The sequence below is a fragment of the Malurus melanocephalus genome, unplaced genomic scaffold (genome assembly GCF_030028575.1).
Source record: "Malurus melanocephalus ecotype Western Australia unplaced genomic scaffold, MMel_1.1 scaffold_10, whole genome shotgun sequence".
Classification (NCBI taxonomy): Eukaryota; Metazoa; Chordata; class Aves; order Passeriformes; family Maluridae; genus Malurus; species Malurus melanocephalus.
The window spans coordinates 3,108,436-3,135,364 of record NW_026623242.1 but is presented as its reverse complement, the minus strand read 5'-3'; the positions used below and the strand labels follow the sequence as shown (position 1 = coordinate 3,135,364).

General features: G+C 36.4%; 2 protein-coding genes across 4 annotated transcripts in view; both read right to left on the bottom strand.

Moving 5' to 3' along the window:
* Nucleotides 1-21,069, bottom strand: part of MYRFL (myelin regulatory factor like) — a 33,117-nt gene extending 12,048 nt beyond the window's left edge. Inside the window, 17 exon segments of the mRNA XM_057378174.1 lie at nucleotides 669-730; nucleotides 1,305-1,419; nucleotides 1,422-1,559; nucleotides 2,236-2,331; nucleotides 2,801-2,909; nucleotides 3,087-3,147; nucleotides 3,293-3,492; nucleotides 6,202-6,295; nucleotides 6,860-6,970; nucleotides 8,249-8,342; nucleotides 8,828-9,000; nucleotides 10,010-10,157; nucleotides 11,997-12,112; nucleotides 13,115-13,346; nucleotides 13,443-13,513; nucleotides 16,428-16,518; nucleotides 20,918-21,069. Of these exon segments, the coding sequence (XP_057234157.1) occupies nucleotides 669-730; nucleotides 1,305-1,419; nucleotides 1,422-1,559; nucleotides 2,236-2,331; nucleotides 2,801-2,909; nucleotides 3,087-3,147; nucleotides 3,293-3,492; nucleotides 6,202-6,295; nucleotides 6,860-6,970; nucleotides 8,249-8,342; nucleotides 8,828-9,000; nucleotides 10,010-10,157; nucleotides 11,997-12,112; nucleotides 13,115-13,346; nucleotides 13,443-13,513; nucleotides 16,428-16,518; nucleotides 20,918-20,963 (1,957 nt within the window). The 5' untranslated portion in view covers nucleotides 20,964-21,069.
* A 2,117-nt stretch (nucleotides 21,070-23,186) lies between these two features.
* The window catches only part of RAB3IP (RAB3A interacting protein), a 32,712-nt gene continuing 28,969 nt past the window's right edge, over nucleotides 23,187-26,929 (bottom strand). The window contains exons 8-10 of one of the 3 annotated variants that reach the window (XM_057377681.1): nucleotides 26,768-26,867; nucleotides 26,591-26,660; nucleotides 23,187-23,897 (exon numbers count right to left, since the gene is read on the bottom strand). In XM_057377681.1, coding sequence (XP_057233664.1) covers nucleotides 23,815-23,897; nucleotides 26,591-26,660; nucleotides 26,768-26,867 — 253 coding nt within the window. In that variant the 3' untranslated portion in view covers nucleotides 23,187-23,814. The remainder of the gene's footprint in view (nucleotides 23,898-26,590; nucleotides 26,661-26,767; nucleotides 26,868-26,929) is intronic. The other 2 variants (XM_057377689.1, XM_057377670.1) reach the window with 2 other exon arrangements.

Below are 26,929 nucleotides of genomic sequence, written 5' to 3'. Positions count from 1 at the left end.
TGCTAGCAGATTAAGAAATACTATACTAGTCTGACTTTACATCACCCTTGCTTCTTTCATAGTCACCCTTATGTAGGGGTCAATATCTACAGAGAAAAACTTCAGTAATTAAAGTGTCTCTAAGASTCTGAGTGCACTGTGTATTGTTGATAGTCTGGGGACACAAATATTACAGAGGAAGAAACAATAGCTAAAAATAACAGCTCTTTGTCCTTTCTTCCTGCCATTTTTCATACTTTTGAAGCATTTCAAAATCAAATTAAGAACTCAGTAARTAGCTTTCTGCATGTGCTCAAACCATGCTAAACCAGGACTGGTATAAATACAGAAGGAAAGGCACTTTCCAAACACTTTCCAAGGATGACTTTCGATGATGGAGCATTTGACTGTCATTATGGTACAAAGAACATTTCACAAGGGAATTATTTCCCCTTGCTCTTTGACACTGGCAGAAGCAAGGTAGGCAAATGAGCATTGGTTCGTCTTAAATAACAGGACTCGGCAGCCTAGAAAAACTGTCTTGAAAAAGGTCAACATATATATTTCCTTACTCATACAATTCCTGTGAAAAGGGGTATGTATCCACTTTCTATACCACAATACAAGCAAGAGAAAGTGAAAACAAATCACAGTGAATGACTCAAGCAAGGACTGAATTTCACTCATCTTCCTGGATTTTGGCAGGAATGATTTTACTGATGGCAAACGACAGTTAGCTCGACTATACCTGCTGCAAGAGACAAGATCTCTTTAACATTCGAATGCTTCAGAAACTAATTAATAAGAAAATACTTTTTTTAATGTGTTAATGTCACTTGTTTTTTCAATTTTCACATTTACAAAGAGTAAGGCAGAAGTATCAGCAGATTCATTTTCAAGGATAAAAGTCTCCAGTTAACTCTTTCAGGTGAATGTTTTTAAATGCTACAATTGATTTCAAAGAAAACTTGTGGAAATGGCTTAGAAACAGGAAAGGCTCATTACTTCCACTGAAGCACTAATGGAAGATTCTTTCTTGCAGAAGAAGCTCTGCAGATTTGCCTTAGAAGCAACTTCCAAGTTCCAGAGCTGTAACTGGACAGAATCTACCTTTGCTTTATGCAATAGAAACAATTTACCAACCATTTCAAAAATAATTGTCAGTGAGTAAAAAAAAAAAGACAAATTTGGGGTGTTTTGCGCAACTTAAATGCTGGAAATTAGCTGAACTCTACTGTCAAGCAAAATTAGTTTTCACTTCTATCACAGAGATCACTTTAACAATTTGTGAGACAACTATTTGAGAACATCCCAGCCAGAGGTACCTGACTTTGCTCTCCTCACTGACTGTTGAGTTTAAACTGCTCATGCATTTCAGTTTGGCCAGTTTCCTATTCAACTGTTCCAATTCTTCTATTCTGAATTCAAGATTGTTAGTTCACAAAGCTGCTTTACAGCACCAACATTCTCAATAAAGATCTGATCCCGAGAAGCAAAACGACCATAAAAGTAGGTACATAATATATTCATAGTATATTCATCAATCAGATGCAACAAGCAGAAATGAGTGCAGAATTCACCTATGTAAACACAAGTTATCTCACTGTAAATGGGAAGCACTTATGACCATAAAACCCTTTTGCTAGATATTAAATCTGCGGTAAATTGAAAATGAAGACTTACAGAAAAAATTGAAGACAATACAGGGCTTTTTAGATCAAGAATTTAAATTTTATTTTCCCTTCATACTGTGTTGAAACTTTAACAGTGTTTCAACAGGCATCTGTTACTTGATTTTCCGTGATGCAGCTGAACACAGATTTCAGAATCTCTTAGCAAAATGTACATCCAACCATCTACCTGCAGGCATTAGGTAGGCTCAGACAAGCCAGAATTTCTATCCATAGCTTAATCATGGTATTAACCACACAGAGATAAGCGAGACAGGTTAAAAAGCAACCCTGAAGTCAAACTGTGATTGCATAGTATTTTGCTGTCACCCAATATAATAGGGAGGCCTAAAGGACAAAACTAACTTAGTGTCACCACCTACTACAACTGCTATTCTACTAACATCTAAAAATGAGCTACAGGCTGGAACACTGACCAAATAGAGCAAAACTTCTAACTCTTCATTTCTACAGTATCTCTAGAAAGTGCTYTTTCTACAGCTTTATTCAAGGTATCTAATTCCTACTTCTTTTATTGGAATATGACCTAGAAGATTTTACCTATGAACTAAAAGTATTTATAGACTATGAAAAGGTGACAAGTGAAATACAATATTTTTATAGGAATTTTCTCCAAGTTTGGTGATATAAACTGTAAGTCCCTTCACTTCCTGGGCTATTCCTGTTCATGAGGTAACAAAAATAAATGTCAGGAAACACACTGGCATACCTGCTGACCATTCTAAAAACTACAGGCAGGGCAAAAGATGATCTAGAATTTCTCTGTGGTAGGAAAATCCAGAATTTCAGGGCATTTTCTCCATTCCACAGAAGAAAAACCCGAGAAACCTTTAGAATTCTCATTCATCTGGAGTAAGAACAAAACTGTTTGTAATCACATATTTCATTCTCATTAAATTCCTAGAAAATAAACTTCTCATGTTTAAAAATCAAAACAGAGGTTGCAAAATTACAAGCAATTTGTATATTTAAAAATTTCTGCATTTTTATACTGCAAGAGGTACACAGCAAAGAGTGTAATTGCAGTATCCTAAGAAATGAGGATGAAATAGCAGGGTGTTAAAAGGCACTATGGCACAATAAATATCAGTAGATGCTAATGAAAAATGGGAATAGAGCTGCTTTAATACCTGTTTCACGGGTATCATTTATTCCCATAACAGATGCAAATTCAGGCTTGTAGTCATATTCCACCAACCTCATTTGTGTTATTCTACTCAACTGCCCATTTGTATCGACCTAGTTGGAAAAATACCAAGACTTTACATATTGAAACACTAAGCATGGCATCTAGGACACCACTGAGAGAGCAACTAACCTGACACAGTCATTTGGCTAATCATCACATTGAAAAATACAGACAGTCTTCCCATTTCCCACTATCAGAGTGCTGTTTGTATTTGTATCACCAGTTACCCTTGAGTTTGACAATTCCCAGCTTCTAGAGAGCCTTCTCCAAAGTCTACAGGCGATGGTTCTGCAGAGCACAGTGCTATGTCTGGTTTCTTGAGGCCCACATTTCAGCACAGCCAGGATATGGAGCTGTTTCCCGTGTCAGAACAATGATCCCCACATGTGCTGTGGTGCAAACATAAATGCCCTAAATACTCCATAGCCCTCACGTCCCGATACTCTGTTTTGCTCGGCTGTCAGACGGATGCATGACTCTGCCCATAACTTTGGCGTTTCCACAGACAACCAGTGCTTCATCTGGTGCATCTGTGTTAATTCCTACTCGACCATGATAGACTATCAGCTCTGGAACATGTCCTTGCTGCCACAGTACATCACTGTCATTCTCAAATTGCCGTGGGTTAGATGCCTGGAAGAAAAATTTTTATTTAAAGACACAGTGTAGTTTATTCTATCAGAAATTTGGGGGAAATAAAATCCAAATCTTAAATATTAAAATCATATTCAAGAGCTTTTTAACACACTAACAGAAAAAAAATAGTGTTTTTTTTAGTCTGTTAAGTGACTGCTGTCATCACTTTTTACCCTKGAATTCTACTTTATTAGCACCTTAAGCTAAATTGACAATGTCCAAAGCTTCCCAAATTTTAACTTTGGTTATGTGGTATAATGTTATTCTTTATCTACCACTAAATTTTAGTTGGGACTGGAAATCAGAGTGAGAAAAACAGGCAGAGATTAAGCATCTGTGATACATAAAAACATATAGACATATAAAATCCTCTGTAATGTTTAAATTAACTGATACTAGAAATTTCAAGGAAAYAGAGTCTTTTAAAGAACACCAATAAAACAACAGAATGCATATAACAAAAAAAAAGGCATTTGATTTCAACAGTTCATTTTGGTTTGGTTTGTTGTTTGGAGGTTTTTTTTTAACTTTGAATTCAGGCCAACGTACAATCATGATAAAAAGAAGCCTGGCTTTCACAAGGCTTTGCCAGCTACAAGGCCTGGCACTGTGTACTCCCCACTGTTTGTCACAATTAGAGCATGATCTGATCTGCCTGACAAGCACTACTCAGCTGGTAGTTGTGTTGTGTYTTTSGGTAAAAAAGGCCAGAAGATGAGCKGCTTTTTCTCGCARCACATTTGCATGGCTTTGCTACTTTAAGACAGCCATTGGCTGAGTCACTTTACCCTGCCACTGGAGACCTGTTGGACATCTAGAAAATGACTTTTTTTTTTCCTTTGGACCAGAACCTCTTGACCTTTCTTCTTTACTGCCTTCTTTTTCCTTTTTCTGAAATAGGAATAGGCCAGGTTTGCAAAATCTCATTCCATGAATTCCTGTTCAAACACTGTCTCACATACATTGAAGGAGCCCTCTTCATTGAAATTTTGAAARAATCTAATTTTTAAAATAGTAGGAAAATGTAAATTTCTAAATCTTACATGAAATATGTATAGCTTGTARAGTAACAAGTATGAGTCAAAGGTGAAAATTCAACAGATTCCCCAAATTATTAATGAGGTGATACCTGTAATAGTGTTAGATTCAGAAAGAGAAATTCAGATGAAAACAGGATTGTGGAAATTAATGGWCATATAAAGGAAAACAACTATATAATACATGTAGGAATTATGCAAACACAGTGCTTCAGCATCCTGAAGCAAAAAAAAACCTACAGCAGCAGCCAGGATGATAAAACTTCTCAGTAGGGCAGAAATCTGCTGAACTACACACATTGCTTTCAAAGACTTTTCACAGCTCTACCCAGAAAGAAGCTCTGGGCCATATTGCCCTCCAAAAAAACTAGCCATAACTGAAGGAAGAGGGCTCAGAAGAAAAAGGAGCCAGGAYCGACACCATCTGAAAGCCCTCATTTTCCTTTGGAAACCACTGAGCAGCACCCCACATGCTGGAGATTTGCCTTTTTGCTCTCTCCAAACCCAAATGCTAATCCTGACCATAAGCATAAGCCTAGCCCTTCTAGGATWAAGGGCTGCCAAAAAGGACCCAGGCAATGGCCTGCAAAAAATGATGCCAGGACTAAAAGCTTTTGACAGCTCTTGACATTCTTTAGAAGCCTCTTCCCATCTCCATTTAATGGTTTAACACCAGAGCTCTTGGTCTTATTTGACCCAAACCAAAATGTGAAGCCTGTTCCTCTTCATAAGCCAAGGCTACAGAGAGCCCATGCAAACAAGAAACAGCTCCTCAACTGGCCCACACGAAAACGTTCAGYGGACTGCAATCTTCCAGAGGCTCTCTCCACCTTTTGCAGCCCCAGCACATTCCCCATCTTTCTAAGCCCTAAACATAATATTCARCCTAGAAATAATGATAATTCTAGACTAAGCCCCGTTCAAACATTAGCCACCACCATTAGATCACATGAAAAAGGGGACAGGACTGAAAGCTTTCAGCAGTCCCCACATTCCCTTGGCAGTCCCCTTGCAATCCCCCACTCATCCTGTGTTTTCTCTCTCTTCTAACACTAGTTCTCCATAGCTCTTTTTACACTACAGATCTGGGCTTTTTCTCTTTTCTGAGTATAACTGTAGGCTAAAGTTGAGTACTAACAGAAAAACTTGCTGTGAATCAGGGACCTAAAAAGTAGCAGTTAAGAGGAAAAGAGATTATTCTTCCTTTTTTGTAATTTGAAACCTATGTTACTACCATCAAATTGAGAATTGGGACACTCTGGAAAGACATTGGAAATACAAAGCTATGGGTCTTAATCTTCCTAGACCTGCTTGACTTTCTTTCCTTTTTTTTTTTCCTTCTCATCCTTCTTGGAAAACTAAGACTCTGGCCAATAAAAGCATTTACAAAATTCCTGGCAAGTGCAATAAATTGTTCTACCTCAAATAAAAAAAATCTGGAAAAAATCAATGTATTTTGTATTGGAACTCATAACAAGCTTTCTTTTTAAATTTTTCTATAGCTCTACTTTTAATATTTTTAATTTCTGATAATTAAAAGGCAACATAAAACATGCAGTCTTTTTGAGTCAGTGGTAATTTTTATTCCTCAAAAGTCATGACACTTCATAATCTCCTGGGAATATCAAAACAGTAAATACTTTTACATGAAAGTAATAAAAAATTATACCAACCTTTACAATGATCTGTTAGAGACATTTGCAGGTAGTAAGTAGAACTGCTCCTGAGAGACAGCATACAGTACAACTACCAGCATGAAGTATCTAATTTAAAATTGATTTAATCAAAACAATAACTGAAGTAGTGCCTTCTCACAGAAAAAAAAAAAAAAAGTTTTAAATACAGCTATTATTGATACATGAAAAGACAAAGTTTTTAAAATGTATTTCTTACAATATGAAAGAAAAGGTATTTCCCTAACTCTTAAGAAATATGCTCTTACAATCCCCACAATCACTGAAAATTAACAAAGAGTACAGTAATTTTGAAAGCTTTAAGTAATGAAGTCTCAAAGATGAAGACCTTTTCTGCCTCAGAAGAAAATTATAATTACTTGGGGTTTTTTGCTTCCTGATTTTGTCAGCCAATATCCTGGCTATGATTTCCTGAAATTATCTCTAACCATGAGGATGAAGTTTGGGACATTTTTATTCTCTCTCATTCTGTGAGTACAGAGAAAGAGAATTTTAAGCACATACCAAGTATCACAGAATTTTAAAAAACCTCACTGATTTGACTGCACTGAGATTTTTCATAAACATTAACTCTATTCCGAATAGATCTTCTCTTTCTASTTCCAGCATCCAGGTCAACTAGCTACGCAATACTTCTGATCAGGATTAGATTTCCCCTTTTTTCTCATAGTATTTGCAGTAGTTTCACTGAAATGCAGACTTCCCAGTGTTACCTCAGTCATCTGGTCCCCTGGCAGTTCAACTCTAAAACAGAAAAGGAAACAAGATTAGGGAAGTAAGTATTTGGAGATCTACCACTCAATCCAGATTGCCTCAAACTCATTAAAACAGTTCTGAGAAAAACTGACAAATCAATAAAACAGAGGAACCCCAGTAAAAATGCAGTAACCCTGGTTTCYAAAAATGTATTAAAAACAATGACTATGTCAAGGAGATAAACAGGATAAAGCACCAGCAGTAGGAAACTGTTCTTARTAATAAAGGTCTTATGTTTCTTGGTCTGTTTGTACAGATTGACTGTAATAAAACTGTATGTGTTCCATATGATGGCTATTTGCTGCCTGCCAGGGTTAATGGCTGCTTGCTTATTACTGGGCCTGAATTTCCACATTAAAATTAATAGGTCTTACTGCTTGTCCTTCTTTTCATCTGCAYCTAATTTGCTCGTCTGGAAGTAAACAATAAACACCTAGGTCTCAAACACATAATGGTAGTCCTCCAGTAAGTGATAAATAATACAAATAAAGAGTCTGTATAGATAAAATGAAAGTTCACCAAACAGTTATACATGAAATCATTTACATGCACATGTAATCTATTTGTCAGTATGCAAAWGGAAGAAAAATGTCAGGAGAGAGGTAATTCAGTAAAAATCAAGCTCTTCTTCCAAGCTCAAAGTTCTCTACAGGTAAAAATATAGCACAGCCTTTATCCCAGCACTGCCCTGTCTAACTTGACACTGTCTTATCTCTTGGTGCTGYAAGGCTTATTTAATTATTTATAGAGAACAGAACAGCTCCAACAGAASAAACTTATGCCAGAAGAATAAATATTGATTCTGTCAGTGAGTTAAATGCTCAAAAATGGCAGAGTTCCAGGAAGATGCTGCATATGTGTTTCTAGTAGAGGCACTTCCCCTTAAAAAGCACTGCAAATATATCTCATGCCCATACAGGACAGGAACATTCTGACATTTTTTAAGAGGGGAAATGCATCTGCCATACAGCTCTAAGCAGCATAAAAGAGTGTTTCTAGCTGAATATAAATACCTTGGATAGACACACTTAACACATCTGTAAAGCTGCTGAAAATTTTCCTTTGTAGAGTGTGAACAGGTATATATTACTACTGTGATTCTACTGTACACTGACAATGAAATCTGGATATAAATCAGAAAACATAGAGCTTAGAGCTACTGTAAGAGCTTAGAGCTACTGTAAGTTTTCAAGAAACAGCTACTTCACATTTCAAACCAATCACATATATTACAATAAAATGGAATAATTTTCTCAAAATTCTTACTTAGCGGGATGAAAAGTTTTTTTGCTTTGATCTGACTGAGACTGTTCAATAGCTTGATTTGGAGCTTCAAATTGTTTGATTTGGAGCTTCAACCTATGACAGAAAAAATATTTGCAAAAATGACAAGAATATTACAATTTTCAAACACATAAAAATTGAAATAGAAATCAATAGGCATATTGGGCCTAAAACAGTGAATTGCACTAATTTCTAATGGAACTACATAGAAATTAATAGAGGAGCTGACTCCTGATCAATTGATAATTGACATCTAATCTGAAGACCCAAGTCTTTCTGTAGATGTAATTTGAAAGGGGAAGAAAAAAAAAAGGAAAGCAAGTCATGCATTAATTTACAAAAGAAAAAATGCTGTCTGAATTCAAACTGTTATTGGCTCATTTCATGACAAAGMATAAGTGCAGATATTCAACATGAGAACTGAACCTACATACGGCAATTATATGTTCTTGGTCAAAAAAATTACTAAGAAAAGAGTTCACTTCAATAATTTACCTCATATAAAATTAAAAGTAACAATTTCAAAAAGGAGATACATTTGCCTTAATTCYGCAAGCTTTCAAAACTTTTCTATTGGTTTCCTCCCCTGCTGAGTTTTGACATATTTTAGATGTCAGGTGATTCTAATAAGAGCTGTGATTTGGAAATGATTCTTCTTTTGGCACACAGAAGCATCATCTGCTGTTGAAAAACTGAATCCTTTATCTGTTACAATGCGATATCCTACAGCAGGTCTACAGAAACAAGGAGAAGGAATAGCAACGTTAAGTACTGACATACTTGAATGACATCTAGAGTTCCTATTTTTTTCACGTGGCCCAAAAATCCATCTGTTTTTAGTGACAAAATTTGACCCAAAACACACCCTTACAATCACCAGTTCTATTGGTATTTTCTTCTTAGCCTGTATAAGGTGTAAAAATGAAAATGCATATAAAATGTCTTCTAATTCTAGAGACACAGAACATCAGTGTCCAGCAGTGACACTGATACACGCCCAACTCCCACGAGATATTTTGGCAGGTTGGGCTAGAGGAACATTAAAATTTACTGTGATATCTAAGTCCAGTGGAGACAGTGACAAATTTTTTGCACCAGTCCTGAAGAATTAACCAGATGCTGCAGAAAAGGGTTCATTTGTTAAAAGGTTCATACAGTAAATACTAAAATAAAGAAAATCAGGGATGTAAAGGGAACTGGGAATAACCTTCTCCAGATCATGTGTTCAAAAAAAAAAGTTATTTAAAGTTTGATTTACACTGGAAAACACTAAATCTTTGACTAAACAGTTGCATGTCACATGTACATCTTCAATTATTAAGACTTAAGTGAGTCCAAAAGTGATACAGGTAACTTCTAATGGTTTCCTTTAATGTTTTAGGCACCTAGAGGGAAAGGTGCCATTTTCTTAACAATTACTTGCTCCCATGCACTTGACAAAATAAACGAAAGTTAACTGGTATCTTAACCATCTTTTCTTTTGCCCCTAAATTCCTGAAGGGAAATCAGAAAGCCTGGCATTAATTTCAACCAGTGCTTCAAGTTCAGCTTATCTGATACATCTGCAAGTTCCTATTTCATCATATCTGTTATATTTCTTTCTCTGTTCTTATTTCCGGTAAGAACATGGRATGCCAAATGTATCATTTATTCCTACAAAACTACAAGAACAGATTAAAAAAAAAAAAGGAAAAAAGTCCCACAGGAAACCAATTTTTTTCAAGTGCAAGCATCAATGCTTACAGTTTTTCATAGCTGGAATTAAATAAGCTGTTCCACTGAGAAGTTTGATATGGTTGCCATGTAAGAACTTGACAGCATTTTTCTAAAGCTGCATTCTGTCCATCACTGTCATATTCTTGCATTTCATCAGCACAGTCCCCTACAGTTGCTGTAGAGASATAGAGACAATTCAGTTATTTCTTTTGGAACCAGCCAAAAATCCTTAACAGATATTTTTATTAATATATTTACATAAATATACATACATAAAAATCACAAATGCAGAGCACATATATTTAAATTTGATTTTCATTCGCAATAATGCTACAAGATTGTGTTATATTCCCTTACTCCAGAAAATAAACTTTTCAGCTTTCCTGATTTTCAAATAGTACACAAGTGGCATCCTGTTTTTTATTCTCTCCAAAAAGATGGATAATTTCCTTTGGGAGGAGAAAAAATAAGAAGGAAAGCTAAGAATTTTACTGTACATCTGCAACACTGCAAGAAGCAATTAAGCAAAAGAATKACATTTGTTTCCCATTCCCTGTACCACAAGTTTGAATTGAAGAATATACTGCAGGAGGCACAGTTTTCCAATAGCAARCACATCTGGTCGATCTGGTTACTGCTTTCTGCTTATGCATTACAGAATTCTTTGACAGACAGGGTCAGCCACGATTCTCTGAGATATTATACATTTTATGAAGACAGAGGAGAATGTGATAAGAGGGACAGATAAACAGAGTGCAGTAAGGATAGAAGAAAATCTGTCATTGAGCATATAACTACGATCCATCCACAGCCAGTGACAGCACAGTAAGAGAGAGCCTTCACAGCCACTTCAGGCCCAAGCTTCATTTGCAAGTCTACGCTTCTGACATACAGCAAAAATAGACAGATAGATAGATAGATAGATAGATAGATAGATAGATAGATAGATAGACAGACAAATAGACAGATATATAGATTAAACAAAAAAAAACCACAGTAAAGAAATTCACACCTCACTTCTAAATGATCCCCAACCCATTTTCACCTGTGTATGTGTTCTTTTTCCAATGCACATGTCAGTGAGATTTTATTAAGAATGACACCCAAAGAAAGCCTGTTTCAAAGTTGTATCTTTAAGTATTAAAAACAACAATAGCAATTTCAGATACRGAAGTGTCTCCTTGTGTTCTCTTTTCAGCAGTGGTTGACTTAGAGGACTAGTCACAATCAAGAAACACTGATTAGRTAAAAGATATGAAAGGAAAAGCAACCTACTAAATCCAATTGCTACTCATTAAAAATGTTCTAAAAGATTGCTTTAATGCTGACAAATAACTCACTCTAAAGAAATAACAAGCAAATCTCAGATTTTTCACTAACAGATGTGTGAAATTCCTCAGATAAACTATACATTAAAAACTGTTTATTCATAGAGRGCTTCACATTTCACAGAAGCTGATTCATTTCAGTAATGCCTGATAAGGTTTTTTATATCAATTGGTATAAACTTAGAATTTCTATCTTGATAAAATAATGAACCAAATCAATATGGGGAAGGGATGGGAAATAACATACAGCTTGCTCATGTATACACTTTGTAGAAAAAAAAAAAAAAAATGGAATGGAGGTAATAATAGGAAACTGCAATCTCTTTGCTCATCCACCACATTAATTCCCTATTAAGCTGACCCAGAATGGTTTCTTTGCCCAGACAAATTAGTGCCAAGCRAAGTTAGCAAAATATGTTATCATCTCTGTACTGCAGGTTCACATATGGAAAAAGGCAGAATATTCTGTCCAGAAAATCCTCAGGAAACATGAACCTCTAATGCTCTCCTCTGTTTGCCAAATATACATAGGTCCTGGTTTTCCAAAAAGGTAAATTCATCCACTCATTCTGGAGTACAGACCATTAATACCATTATCTTTTCTGAGCCATCAGGAGCTGTGCTTTTCAAGTATTCACTCATCTGTTGCATAAAACATTAAATTTCATCTTCACAGATTTGCTTACCTTGTCTGGAATCCTGAGACTGCACTGAAGAATCAATTACATGTCCTAGTAATTGGGAGAGCTTCCTTTTTTCACTTGACACTGCAGAAATACTTTTGTAAAAATACATATTGCATTACTCATTTATAAGTTTAAATATTGATATTACAGATTCATTACAAAAGAATACCCAGGTATCTATTATTTCTTTAACTGTCATCCAAATTCTGATTTGTTTGGAAAAAAGATTGTTCTTGATTTTTAAAACTGAATTATCCAATTTTTTCCTTCCAAAACATTCTTTTTTCTAATTTCATATGAATAAAGCATGTAAAAGTTTACGCAGTGCATAAGTGGCAGGGGTTAAGTTTCCTGACATTTGCAGTAAAATCACAGCTTTTATCTTGAATAATTGTACTTATACAGAAGTTCTGCACCTATACAGAAAACACCAGTTGCAATTTAAAAAAAAAAAAAAGGATTCCTAAGTTTTGATATTGTAAAATGTAAACTAGAATATCCTGACAGCTGATCACTCCTTCTGAATCGGGGTCTCAGTCAGTTAAGAAACCTGAGACTCCAGGTCTCAGTCAGCTAAGAAACCAAACTAAGGTTTCTCCATGTCAGTTCCTTCTTGCTTGCTATCATTGTTGTATGCTTGCACTAGCAAGTGTATTTAACCAGCCCRTGTTAAAATACCAGTGCATTTTAAATAATTGAGCATCCACAACACCCTGGTAGGTTAATATGGCAGATAGTATATGATTACTGCTTCACTTGCTTACATAGACATGACAATCTTTTTTCTCTTATGACATTTGCTAGAGCACTTACAAGATCCTCATGCATAAATCTGTACAACAGGTATTGCATAACACCTGAATATTTTTATAATCCAATTATGAAAAACCTGTTGGTTTCTTAGCCTTCTATAGTTTTTAAAATTGAAACCCATTCCTACTTCAATCCAAACTCTAATCAAGATGCTTTAAARGACCTCAACAACAAGTGTCTCAAAAATGACTAAACACTGCCATCCTGTGGAAAACCCTACACTCACAGGAATTTATAACCACTCTTAAACCAGCTCTACTGTTTTTTGCATGTCTCATCCTTTGCATAAAAGCTTTATCATTTACCCAGGAATCTGAGATGCATTAGACTGGAAGTATGAATTATTAAAATCCAAACAGTGGGAGGATGTAGAATGATTCCATGGAGCCACAGCATTTCCTGTCTTCAGACAGCAGCCCTGGGAGATGGTGCAAGGATCTCCTGTGGCATTGGGGTCAGAGTAAGTGAATCCGCAGGGAAGTGTGCTGGGTGTCCCAGCAGATGTGGCCCCACTGGGCTACAGAGTATCACACCATGGGGCTGAGAGTAGTAAATAGATATGAAAATATGAATAAGGAAGAGGAGCTGGAGATCTTCCTATGAGCTTGGGAGAGACCAAATTCATGTCTCATCTATTTTGTAGCTGTGGTGGGGAACATGGTTCTGATCCAAAGTCAGGTGGGGAGCCTGGCAACTGGCTTTGCCTAGAGATGAAAAATGTTTTAATTTCCACTGGAACAAGACGTGGAGGACAAGTACAGCCAGTGCTGAAAGCAAGTGGAGGGAGACCACCAGGCTACTGACAAGCGTCTTCAGAAAGCATTGCTCACCATGCTTGCTGCCCCTTCTCACAGGAGCAATATCACTCACACTTCATCAGACCATCTCCCGTGGCCCTTTGCCTCTCTGCTATGCAAGAAGGTCCTATCCCCATCACTTCTTGCCCAAATCCCCCCTTCACAATCTGCTGACCTCAATCCTCCTTCCTTCTCATGAGTGGCTCTTTGGTTACTTCCAGGCACACTCGTGAACCTATGGTGCTCATAAGGGATTTAAACCCCACTCTCCCTAGACCAAAGGTTAAAAATCTGTACATGTACATCTCTCTTAAGGAAGAGAAAATCCTAYGCCATCTTGCTGCCATTTAAAGGAACTACAGAGGGTTCCTCTGTTACATTAGGAATAGATGGAGGTTCAAGAGATGGATTATCAGTCCTTTCAGGTATTCCTATGAATTGTCAGCTCAAACACTGCTCTGAAGCCCAACCTGAAAGGCACGTCTTAAGATGTGTGTTAGTCTAAAAATGCTACAGCAGAGGAAGGATGACAGAAATCTAATGAAACACAGTTCCTGTACTAAAGATTAGTGTTCTCACAAAGGCTGAATAAAATAAAAAAAAAAAAAAATCCTTAAAGGGACACTCTCATATTCTTAAAAGATGTATTCACACACAGAGCAAATATTCAAGCATAAATGGAAAATTTTCATTCTATTGTTTCTACTTAAGGATTGGTATTTCTGAGCTTGGATAGCATTAAAGAGAGCAGTTTCATTTCTGGTTACAGCCTATTACTTTTAACATGTGCTTGTGCATTTTGTAATGGTATTGCCACTGGTTTTCTAACATCCACACCCCTGCATTTCGGCTTAGTTACAACCACACAGCTCCTCTTTAAAACAAACTTTTAAATTCCACATTAGAATACKACTTCATTTCCTTCAGAATATATTCTCTAATCCTTATAAATACCATGACTRCAATCTAAACCTTATTTTCAACTTTGAATAACATTTTTTCCTGTGGGATATTTGATTTTTGATATTTGATATACTGAATTCCAATTATGCCTTGTAAAATTCAAAAAGATACATCCATAAAAGTCTAAAACTTCCCTTCTACACATTCAGTTCATATTCTGGCTTCAAACAGTGCCTTGGGTACTTGATCTCTGCCCTAAGTTAGAGCATTTCAGTAAAATTCAGAGACACTTTATACGAGAAAGTATTTAGAAGTACAGAGGTAGTAGGGATGTATCTTCAAGTCAGAACTTTACTGAAACTGATACTTTGTTTTTTGAAGGAAAAAAATAATCTGCAATTTAAATGATTCTATATTACAAATATACTATGCAAATATACTATACTACTTAGCAAAGGACATTGCAAGCTTTTTTCTCTTTTCACTGATCTTGTGGAATGTATTACTGTAGGAAAAGATGAGGAAATCTCAYGTTGCTTCACATGTGATGAAAGAAAAGAATAAATGCTAGACTGATGGCCTTTCTGAGATGATCTTTAATGGAAATTTCAAGGTACACACAAGACCTTGGTGGCAACAGCACCCTTTTCATTGTACATGACATTATGGTGTTCTGAATTTTATGTGCATATATGAAGGCTTTTTATATTCTCCTTTGATGCATTTTGACAAGTTCCTTTATGAGATTCTATTCTGTTTATGCACAAATWGTCTGCACTACAGACAAATACTTAATAATTTTGACCTTTACAGATCTAATGATTCACTAAATACTCTTAAACCCACAAATAATGAAGTAGGACTGCAGTATTAATATAAAGTTCTGTTMAACTTCCAAACCCATGATAGTTTTACACAGGGTTTTCTTGCACGTAAGTACTTTATAGMATTGTAACTATAATATCTAGCTTACTTAAGATACATAGTAGCATATATACACACATTTATAGTTGTGCTACATTTTGTGCATAAAAGCAAAATAATAACACTTTTAAGTTGTCACACAGGAGTTCAATAATCTTGTTAACCTAAAACACATTTAGTCACTCTAAAAATAAAGGTTATGGATATTATACACAACCTCCTCTTCATTCCTCTTTACTTCTATTGTGTGGGCAAATCAACCTACCTGATTTAGAGCAGGTAGGAGCCTATTTARCCCACTGTAAATAAACATATTCTGCTGAGTCTGTCTAGAATGAAAAATCCCATGTGTAATTATTTTTAAAACATCCCTTCTTGCTCTGCCTCTTGGCAAGTGCAAGTGTCAGCCTATTAATAGTATTTTGCATTGAACAGCAATCATCTGACAGTTGTCTAGATGAGAGATTTGGGGTTTAATTTGATAGATCAATACTACATAATTTTCCACCCTTGACCATAAATCTCTGAGTTATGTATCCTTTGATAGTTTTAAAGTTAGTCTCAAAAGAGATTGACAGACAGCTTCTGTTCTGAATCAAGTATTAGAGTGAAAATCTCCTTCCGACTGGGAGATTTCTGTAATTCTCTCAATGTATTCTACAGTAGTCTCACTTCTATCACTTATTCTGTACATAAACAGTAAACTAGTGCTTACAGGAATGTTAAAGTAACAGCTCTGCATTTAATGTCACAATTAGCTCAACAGTTGTGAATCAACTCAGACTCCATTATCATTCATTCTGTTGAACAAGAAGACAACCCTATTTCCATTACTGTCAGTAGTTCATTTTTTGTAAGTCTCCCTACACAGCTTCAAGAAACATTGCCAAGAGAGCCACAATCCTCTTGAAACTCAGCTTTTATCACGGCACTAATGAAAACAATTCAAGAGCTTTGGCTAAGGAGAGGTAGTATGTGTTACTACAATACTTACAAAGTTCCAAACTCTATGTCATTATTAATGAATTCTTTTAACATGCTTGTATCCACCATGGGATTTTCCAAGGCTCCATGGACATCTTGTCCTAAAGTTAAATGCAAAAAAAAAGACAGAAATTCAGATGGAATTGTCAATGTTTCAGAATAAATAAGGCTGCCTGTGCTCTGATACAAAGGAAAACCGAATCAGCCCTGTCTCATATGCAACAAATGGGTTATGCTTCYGGTTAGTCACTCTGGGGAAAAGGATGATGAGAAATGCAGAGTAATTAAGGATGTGCAGGGGCACCACAGATGACAGTGCAGCACAGGGCAAACACCACTGAATGCATGGCATTAAGGCTTCAGTGAATTATTACAGCAGCAGGATGAAGGACCCCAGTCTGCAACTGAGAAAAAGGGTTTTGAAGATAATTTCCAACTCTTTTACACTAAGGTCAAAACAGTTTGTGGAGTTTTACACAGATCATTTTTTTACACAGATCCACTTTCTGCATTAGTACTCACAAGTGCTGCAAGTGAGTTTCTGAAACACTCCATTTTAAAATCCACCGAGTTAAAATAAAGCCCAAATAAAGCTTTAGAAATGTTTGATTGGTGGCTTCCTTTTATTCTGCCTGAAGAAAACAGCCCACTAACATGTTAAATGTATTAGCAAATAGAAAGGTTGAGTACTTTGTCCTTTGTTGCTTAGTAACTGAAGGCTATAAACAGATTTTATGATTATAAAGTTTCCGGAATTCATGAAAACTTTCACAGAAAGTCAACGGGAGCTCTCTAAAAAACCCAGCCAAGCAGCCCTATTCTRGAGGCTCCCCACCTCTCCAGCAAGCCTTCCACAAATACAGGTGTGGCCAGTCAGAATGCAAACAAGATAAGGACCTTGAAATTCCTGCTTGAGCTGCAAGTGCCTCTGTCCCAGTTCACACATGCTAAAATGGACCAGCCCACACAAGCAGAGCTGCAAGGGTCAGCCCTAGTGTCTGACACCAGCCTCGTCCCCTCAGCTCTGTGTGGCGTCTGAGAGCACAAAAGGTTCATTGCTGCCATTGAGCCCAGGAGGAGTCATGACCTTTGGTGCATTTGCTGTATGCCTTGCATAATACATCTTCCATTATTTTTTCTGATGTCTTTGATACTGCTCCTTCTTGCTCCAGTGTTTAGAAAGGACGTAACTGCAAGCAGAATCTAAAGAACTCCCGCAAGAACTCCCTCATATGTCTGTCTTAATACCTAAATTCACATTGCTAATAAACATTTCCCAAATTGCTTTGTGATCATAGATAATTCTAAGTATTGTTTATTTGTCGGTGCGGCATGCCTAATTTTGACTGCCTTTTACCTGCGGGATAGCAACTTGCAGGTGTCCTACTGATAGATCCTTGCATCTCATTATGTTGATATTGTATACAAATCTATCTCATGCACACTAGAGAACAGATTCAATAGATGCAGCTCACCAACTTATCTCAGCAAAATTGGAACACACAAAGTCTGGAAGCGGCAGTAGATCACTTTGCAAAATCAGCTAGAGAGTATAAAAGAGCCTGGCTTCCCTTAGCAGCCTTCCTCAAACCTGTTGGATTCTCACCTTTTTCTTCATGTCTGAACGTAGGGTACCCCTACCCTGAATTACAAACCTTTCTCCTACTGATGTAGTCCACAGGAAAATTATTCAATCACCTTCTTCTTCTTTTACCCCCCCTGTTCTTCCTGTTGAAATTACCTAACCCTCATGCAGAATGRTATAATTTTGTAACTAATGAGGCCAGAGGTCAAATACAAAGTGTTTTTCCTGTACCACACAACCAAGAATCCTTCAGTTTGATTACGATTTGACAGGCTCTTTTGAATCAAAGAATACACCTATAAATCAAACACAGACAAGGCTTTTCCAATGGACATTCCACAGCCCAGAGATCAGCTCTGTCGCTAAGTGATGACAAGAGAAATATCTATCATTCCTTCTTAATCTGTCCACTTTGCATGAAYAGTTAAATTGGAAGGAGGAGAATGAAAGCATAAGCAGTACTGGGAGAGGAAGGAAGCACACCGGGAAAAAGACAGGCCACCACTAATAAATGTTTGTAATGCAGGTGCACAGTGGAGATTGTACATTTTGCTGCCCTGTAGAACTTTGTTAATGTACTTTCCRGATCAGTGGCATCATGTGCTTGCATTGGCATCTGTTGCAGCAGAGGACTTCTTGGATCATATGCAAATTTATTTTAAATTGTAACACCATTTCACAGTTATTTGATCACAGTAAGCACTTAACAGATATGGGCAATATGCAAGCCAGTCACTTACCTGGTTGTTAGGTGCTTTTAAGAGCAGAGAACTGCACGCTTGTGGCAGGACAAGCCCTTCTGAGAGGCCTCTGTGAACGCAGCTTCCTGCGCAGAACTACATGCCTGGCTAAGAGCTGCTGGAGGACATGTGGAGTCAGCAGCCCCAGTCATCAGCTTGTGCTTGGGGATCTCTGCTTGCAGCTCACAGTTCAGGCTGCTCTGGAAGACTCTACACTGAGTGACACATTCAACTCCAGGTCATTGTGGACTACCAGCTACCCAACAAAGAGAAGAAGGTGAAAGGCCAAGGCCGTGTCAGGCAGGGTGTTCATATTTGCAGAACAGACACTGCAGTCACAGGCTGCATAAGACTATATTTTTCTCATTTCTTCATAAGCATGATACTTGTGCTGTTTGGTCCCCAAGTCTAAAAGCTGTCAGTTCTGCCACTGTCTTCGGTTTCCCTGTCCATTCTCACCTAGCCTGTCCCTAATATCCAGCCACAGGCCCCCAAGGAGTAATATAAACTCCAGCCTCCTAATTTGGCAGTTACTCCTGGGCAGATATCCCCTTCTTTTCTCCAGGCATGAGTCACTCATCACTTGGCTCCACAGCCCGAAGAACCTATCTTGATCAATTTTCTCAACACTTTCAGGTAGCCTTATACATATATATACATGTATATATATATATATCTGCATTTAAATCAGCTGCCTCCTTTTCAGGGGTATCTAAATGCAATGTGAAGGATGGGGAACAGAGAAATAATATTGACTAAAAATAGATACTAAACTGATCATTTCCTGACATTAGAAGAGGATGCCAGGAAGTTCTCAGCCAAGTCCAGCTACCTGTGGTTAAGATCAGTGGTAAAACATCAGCTACTCTACACAGGAAACAATCTTTATATACAGCTCAAGGTGCAAAAATGGCACAGAGAACAGTCAGTGTTCATTAACACCTGCTTGCTGAATCAACAAATTCATAACGTTTGCTACAAAGCCTTGCAACTCGAGGGATGTGTTTCTGCTTGAGAATTAGTAAGTGAATTCCATCTGAAGACACCTTACCATGAAGTAGGTATGTTTTTAACAAAAACACTTCAGCACTTWAGGAGCTCCATTATATAGGCTCCGTGGAAAGTCCAGCTGACTTATTGACTTAAGTATTTCTTATGGGGTTTATAGCCCCTTCTGTCATGCTAAAGGATTTCAAGGACTGGTTGCCATTTAAATTGTCACAGAAGTACAGCTCATATTGACTGGATCAGACCTAGTGTCATTGACAGAAGCTGCAGAGGTACAGAGTTAAGGACAAGCCAACTGTAGCTGGAGTGTTACAGCCAGCCAAGATTGGTTATTCAACTTCAGTAAGACCTATAACTGCAAACGGTAAGGAGCAAGTCTTTGTTAAGTTTGACATTTTTTTCCTGAAGTCACCTCAGAGGTTTAAGTGGTTTGTATTTTAAGGGCATGTTTGTTCAGTGGCTTCATTTTTTAACTACAAACTAATCCATATTCCATGTTACCCATGCAGGAGCATGAGTATACAGAGAGGTGGTAACTCCAATAAGGAATATTTCTTTAGATCACAGACAGCACAGAGAAAACACATGCATTTTCAGACACCTCAAAGTASCTTACAACAAAAGAGAAGGCTGAGTTCAGCAGTGTAGGTGATGGAAGGCTGGCCTTCCATCAAGTCTCTCAACCCACTGATAACATCAGCAAGAACAGATTGTTCTGCCACACACAAGCATTACGATTTTATCARTTACAATCAAGCCATTTCAGAAGAATGTTAGTGGAAAGAAAACCCTCTTTACCTGACATGCTAAAACTGAGAAGTGAGATCTCTARCCACAGGAAAATCACTAAGATTTCAGAAGTGTTAAACTGCAATGAGTCCTTAGTCACTTCAGTTTTTCTTCAAGGCAATTATCTCACCAATACTGCAGGCTCTGCTGGGTCAACCTTCCCTTTGGTATTCTRGCCAGAGCCCAAAGGCACTGCAGCACATCTATACTATTTGTAGTATTTCATTCTGGTATTGCCTTCTGTAATAATTTACTGTAAATACAACATTGGGTTTCAGGGAACTTTTTCTTCCTTCTTTCTTCCTYAATTATCCCCAAACAATTTCTGGTCTTGCTTCCATCAAAAATTGTTCAGGCTTCTCTTGAAACTACATTTACCTTTAAAGAACTGCAGCAAGGCCTCATTTTCTCCCATGACATCCATGAAAAGCCAGTAGAAGTGCTTTGCTTTCCTACTGCTTGAAGAGCTCCCACGGAGACAAATGCACTCTCTTCCAGACGATTATGAACATGCCAAGGAACACATCACATCTTTGTCAGAGGTTTCAATGATTTTGTCCCAGCTGATTTAATTCCTCCACAACTAGAGCCAGGGTTATACTCAGGGTTTATGTAAAGGACTTGAACTACATGTAGAGAAYCTAACATTGATTTTAAGGGAAAATTAAAGTGACGAGTGTTCTATCTGGTCAGTAAGTCTAATGCTCTTGTTTAAAGGACCTTTGGTCCCAGTATTAACAGTATTTAGACATACACAAAAAATGCAACAATAAAAATACTTGTTTTGCCTTTGTACCTCCACACAGGTCATGTAATTAAAACTAGTGATGCAAGCAATAGTAATGAGAAATGCAGGAGCAAACCATCACTGATAGGGAAATAGAACTTCTTATGATGGTATTATTATGAACAAAACTAAATTACACATTAACCTGTTTGTCTAAGATAACACTGGAAAACATATGGGAAATCAGAACATGGAACAATGCTCTTTTAAGGCTAGCAACAAACTCCACTTTCTTTTAGTTCATCTTTAAACACTGAAAACTGCCCGTTCCGTAACCACTAAGCAAACATGAGAAAAAAATTCAAATACTGAATATTGAAAATGTATTCAATGTTTTGAGCAGACATCTAAAAAAAGGCATTTGGTTATGAACAAAAGTTCCAGTGAAGTCTGGAATTAGGATATTTTCAGCAGTAATTATATGCACCAGACAAGTAACTGTTGTCCAATTTTCATAGTGACAGAGGCTTCTCATGATAAACAGCTCATATCAAAAATATAGAACAGAATTTTGGAGTAGGGACAAGAAGACAGAAGCCAGTCAGCATTTACAAGACGTTGATGTAATTGAGCCAGTCATTACTACTGGTATGTACTATATGGGGTACATCTTTGTCATCCCTAATACAAGAAAATCACCTCCCCGTAACACATTTCAGATACCACCATGTGTAGAAAGGACCCTTTGTGCTGCTTAAATGAGCAACAGGATTTTGTTGTAAAACACATTAAATCAGAATAGCAAGTAGTTATAGTAGCTAGAGTAGCTACCATTTACCTACTGTTAGCTAATCATGGAAACCATTCTATTTCATTATCTAAACTACAGATTGACAAGCATTTAGGAAGCATTTATGAGCCTAACATAAAGCACTAATACCAATAAACACAGCTTGTTTTCTAAGAAAGAGTAAAACCAGACTTCCTTAGCATTACTTAAAGAATAAACAATCCTTTAACAATTGCTGGTAGAATTACTCCAGGTTTCTACAACAGCAAGTAGTACCCAGTGAGGGGAGATTGGTAAACGTATTCCCTCAATACTAAAATAGCTCAGGTTGGACACACATACTCCATTACTCAGAATATTTAGGTTCAGTTGGTTGTTTTTAACTTAACATTGAAGCGCCCAGTCAAAGCCAACACTTGCAAAGCATTTTCAGGCATATATAAGCAACACAAGTATGGTATTAAATTTCACAACTCATTCTATTTAATTTCATGAAAATGGAAGACACTGAAGTAAGACRATGATGAATAGTGTTTGTCTTGTTCAGCATCAAAGAGATCTACATCCACTGAGATGCTTCTTGTTAAAAACACAACTATATAAACTCTCCTAATGTTTGTCAGTTTACCTGCCAATGCTTTAATCTTATGTGCAACTGCTAAATGGCTGTCAGGACTAAGATCTAATGTTTTTCCAAAAAGTCTGTACATACTCTTAATTATCCTCCTTGTAACCTCATCAACTGTSTGCTTTCAGCTGAGAAAACACACAGGAAAAAAATGACCACTTGAAGTTCAAGCGCCAAAGTAACACTTCCAACAGAAGCAGCATCTTTCTTAAGAGCCCATCATGTTTCTGAACAAGTTTTCTCACACACACAAATTGTAACACTATATGGAAATTATCATCAGCATGTTAAAGAATCATATAATGGAAATTTCCGAGTTTCAAGAACAGTGGGGAAAATTACGTGTAAAACATTGAAAACTGTAAATCCCAGAAGGGAGAAAAACCCACAAAATTTAAAGGAGTAAAAAAATTCTAATGAAAGAAAATTAAGAGGGAAAGAGAAAGGTTTTAGCAGTCATACAGAGGTCAGAACAGATTTCTAACCAAAGAGCAAACAAAGTAATTTTATTGTTACTTCACATTTGAGAAGCACCCTTCTTTAAAGAGAATATACTCAGGTTTATTGTGATGTGACTCTTCACTGTATGTGCTTCTCTTCATACACACGTATTTTTAAAAATTAGAAGCATAGGAATGTAGCACTTCAAACAATTCAAAGTCCTCCCAGCTGTCTGTTAACTGTGCTGGCAAAAATGCACAGAGAGCTACATACATGTACCTAAACACTACAATGAAGAAAATACCAGGCATTTATTTGCTCTTCATAAAATCACATCTGTTTTTTGGAGTGTCTTATAGRGAAGATTCACATCATTCTGCATCACAAAGAACTGAAGACAGAAACTGTTTCAGATTAACACTTTAATCAGAACTTTTGTTTTTAAATGTAAATTACAATCACTAATACACCTGCAAGTGCTTACCACATTTGTTCAACTAAGTATTTTATGTATGCAAATACAGCATAGGTCAATTTAAAACAATCACAGTACTTCTTAGTGCCATCTGCAAAAGGAGAAAGATCTTGGACCCACGTTGTGGAAATAAATATCAAGTGACAAGGAAAGATTCAGCAATTTTAGTTATGTATATTCTATGAAGTTCATGCATGCGCAAGAGTAAAAAGATTTAGAGCTCTTCCTTGTAATAGCCAAGTTTTGCTAGCGACATCTCTCGTCTCAGCTGCATAACTTCCCAGAACATCTGATCCACTAAAAAAGACAGAAACATTATTAAATATAATGAATTCACATTTTATTTCAACTGATGTATTCAGGTTGCCTTACTCTACATGCGTTTAGGGAAACTTCATAACAAACATCTGGTAAAACCAGCATTAATATATGTAAGGGCTAGTTGTGCTTGGTTATGAGAAAATTTGTTCAAGTATATATTCTAAAAATTCTACATGAGAATCCTATTAAAAAATTCCTCGGATTTAATTTTTTTTTTTAATGCAGAGCAGAACAATATCGGTACTTCTTGTCAGCTTCAATTAAATGCAGTTTCTTATTTCAACTTCCCTGCCCCTTGACTCGATTTCTATAAAACTACATGATTACCAAAAGAAAAAGATAAAGTTTGTTAAATAAATGTTTCACCAAAGAATCTATAATTTTGTTTTAGTTTTTCCATTTATAATCTTTCTTACTCCTTTTTTTTCCTACAGTAATCTGTCAGCAACAGTAAATTGGGTAGGAAAGACCCTTTTTTCTTATTTCATGTGTATTTTCCTAAACATGATTAGCCCAGTGCATACCTTAAGCTTCTACACATCACAGCAATACAAATCAAAATCATGGAGTGTATAATTATTCAAGACAAAATTTCCATGCAGTCAAGATCCTGATGTAGAACGTCTACAAATATAATTAACCTGTACAACAAGTACAAGGTCTTCCCTACCATATTTCAAAAAACACTTTTGTAAAAGTGACCTGTCTTAAAAATTACATGGTGCATTAGTAGAAATGCATGCAGCACACTATRCAGACAATCATGATGAATGCCTACATTCTTGTGAAGGTATTGTTGAAAGCCTTACATAAAGCCACAGATGTAAATTCTATGTTTTAGTGGTAAAGATGACAATTGAGCTGAAACAATAAACTCAGGGTTTTTTACAAACCTCTTGTGAAAAACAGATAAATCTGATAATGCCGAAAATATTTCTTTATGTAATGTAAAAAGTCCATTAAATTAACTTTTTTAATCTCAATAGGAAAGTAAACCCTTTTTAGTTTAAACTTCACAGGTCCTTTTGGTCAAAACCTTGTAAATATAAATCATAATAAAACTTAAATAACACATTTTCAAGATTTCAGTGATGCTAGTAAATCAGTAAAAATCACCACCATCTGAAGGTTTTATTAAACATCACTTAGTGTATGAAATAGCTGAATTTCTGGTGAATTCCATGACCCTCTGACATTGAAAATTAACGGCATCATTTTTTGTAAGGAACAGTCTATCATCTCAGGAGTACCTCAGGCTAGAGAAGGAAACAAAATATTTGGGTATAGCTAAAATCCGGAGATCTTGAAATTTGAAATATCAGAAAGAGATGACTATAGGTGAGATAGCAAAGTGGGGCTAATTTAAGYCAAATTATTGATGAAGCAAATCCACAGAGACTTGAAAACCTGAATAATGAAATGCACAGACATCCATAAACATTACAATGCTGTTGTACTTTACTTTCAAAAATGCAATTGAACTAAAAAAAATTACATTTTCACAGTGAAAGCAAATRTTTTAATTTATTATTGACACAGGGCTGACACTTTCTCCACTATGTGTGCTCAGTATATCTGGGAGACTAAGTGACATGACCTGTTTCAATGGACAGAAAGCTGTCTGGCAATATGCTTTGACCTGGAGAGGAAATACAATTAAATTAACTGTGTGCAGTTTAAACACAATCAAATTATCTTCCTTTTCTTTTATAGTGATAAATAGGTAAAATGGTCTTGAAAATTAAGGCAAAACCATGACTCCAATATGTAATATATTTTTTAATTCCAGAATTAARTAACTAGGTGTACATTTCATGTGTTTTCACAAATATCTTTCTTATGGACATATTGACACCACATAGCACAGTTAAGTAAATTTCTGAATTATTGTGCAGACAGAGTTTAAATACACAGTTGCTGGATATGATATTCTGACATGACAAAGCAACAGGGCAACAAAGTTAGGGAACCCTCCCCAGGGTACAGCCTGAAGCTGGCAGTAAAAAACACATTTCTCCTTTGGGGTGAAGAGTGATCAAGCCTTACTTTTGTAACCATAGCCCTAATCAAGATTTTGCCATGCTACTGCAATGATCTCATTTCTCAGATGGACTCAGATGAATGATTGCAGGTTTTCTGTATATATAAAAGGTTATCWGTTTACTTTTTGCAATTTAACCCAAAATATTGTCTTTCTTGCCAGTTCTCCCTGAAAAAATAATCTGACAAGAATGGTTGTCTCAACTGTCACTACACAAAATAAGAAGACATGCCAAACCCCCAAGCTAAAGCAAAAATGGCCCAGATCAAACCAAACTGAAGTTTTTTGCTTCAAAATACCGCCATATTCTGTGACAGAGATTTGATTTTTGATTGCTGTGTGGAAAAACTGTGACTTAAGCCCCTAGTTAGATTTTTTTTTTACATTTCTTACTGAATAAGAGGTTTTTAAATGGACTAAAAATCAATACATTTTAATTTGTTGTTTTAAAAAATAACTTTATTGGAGAGTGAAATATCACCACATTCTCAAAATCACAACAGTGACTATGAACTGATGACTTTCCTGTAATGTCAGGTCACRGTTACTGTGCACAGATAGCCACTTTTAGGCACAGGCACTATGTAAATGTCTCTTTCTGTACATCAAACACTACTTTCTTACTCACCATCTTGCTGCTTCAACAGTCCTTGCTGGATATATCGAATATATGTAAAGAAGTTACACACAGAAGTGATCTGAATTCATATAAAAATAATGGTGGTTAATACAAGTKTGTATAAAGATATGGAAAAAATAGCTAAATAACTACTACATGAAATTAAACCACAGCAAATCTACTTACCCTGTAACGACAGAAAGGAGAAATGTAGTAATAACTGCTTGAATCTCCTAATTTGATTCTATGCTTGCATGACTTACTTTGTCCACTTAGAGCACATTTCCTACAAATATAAAGGTCACATGATTCAATAAACAAATCTGACACTAATGTTTAAACACATGT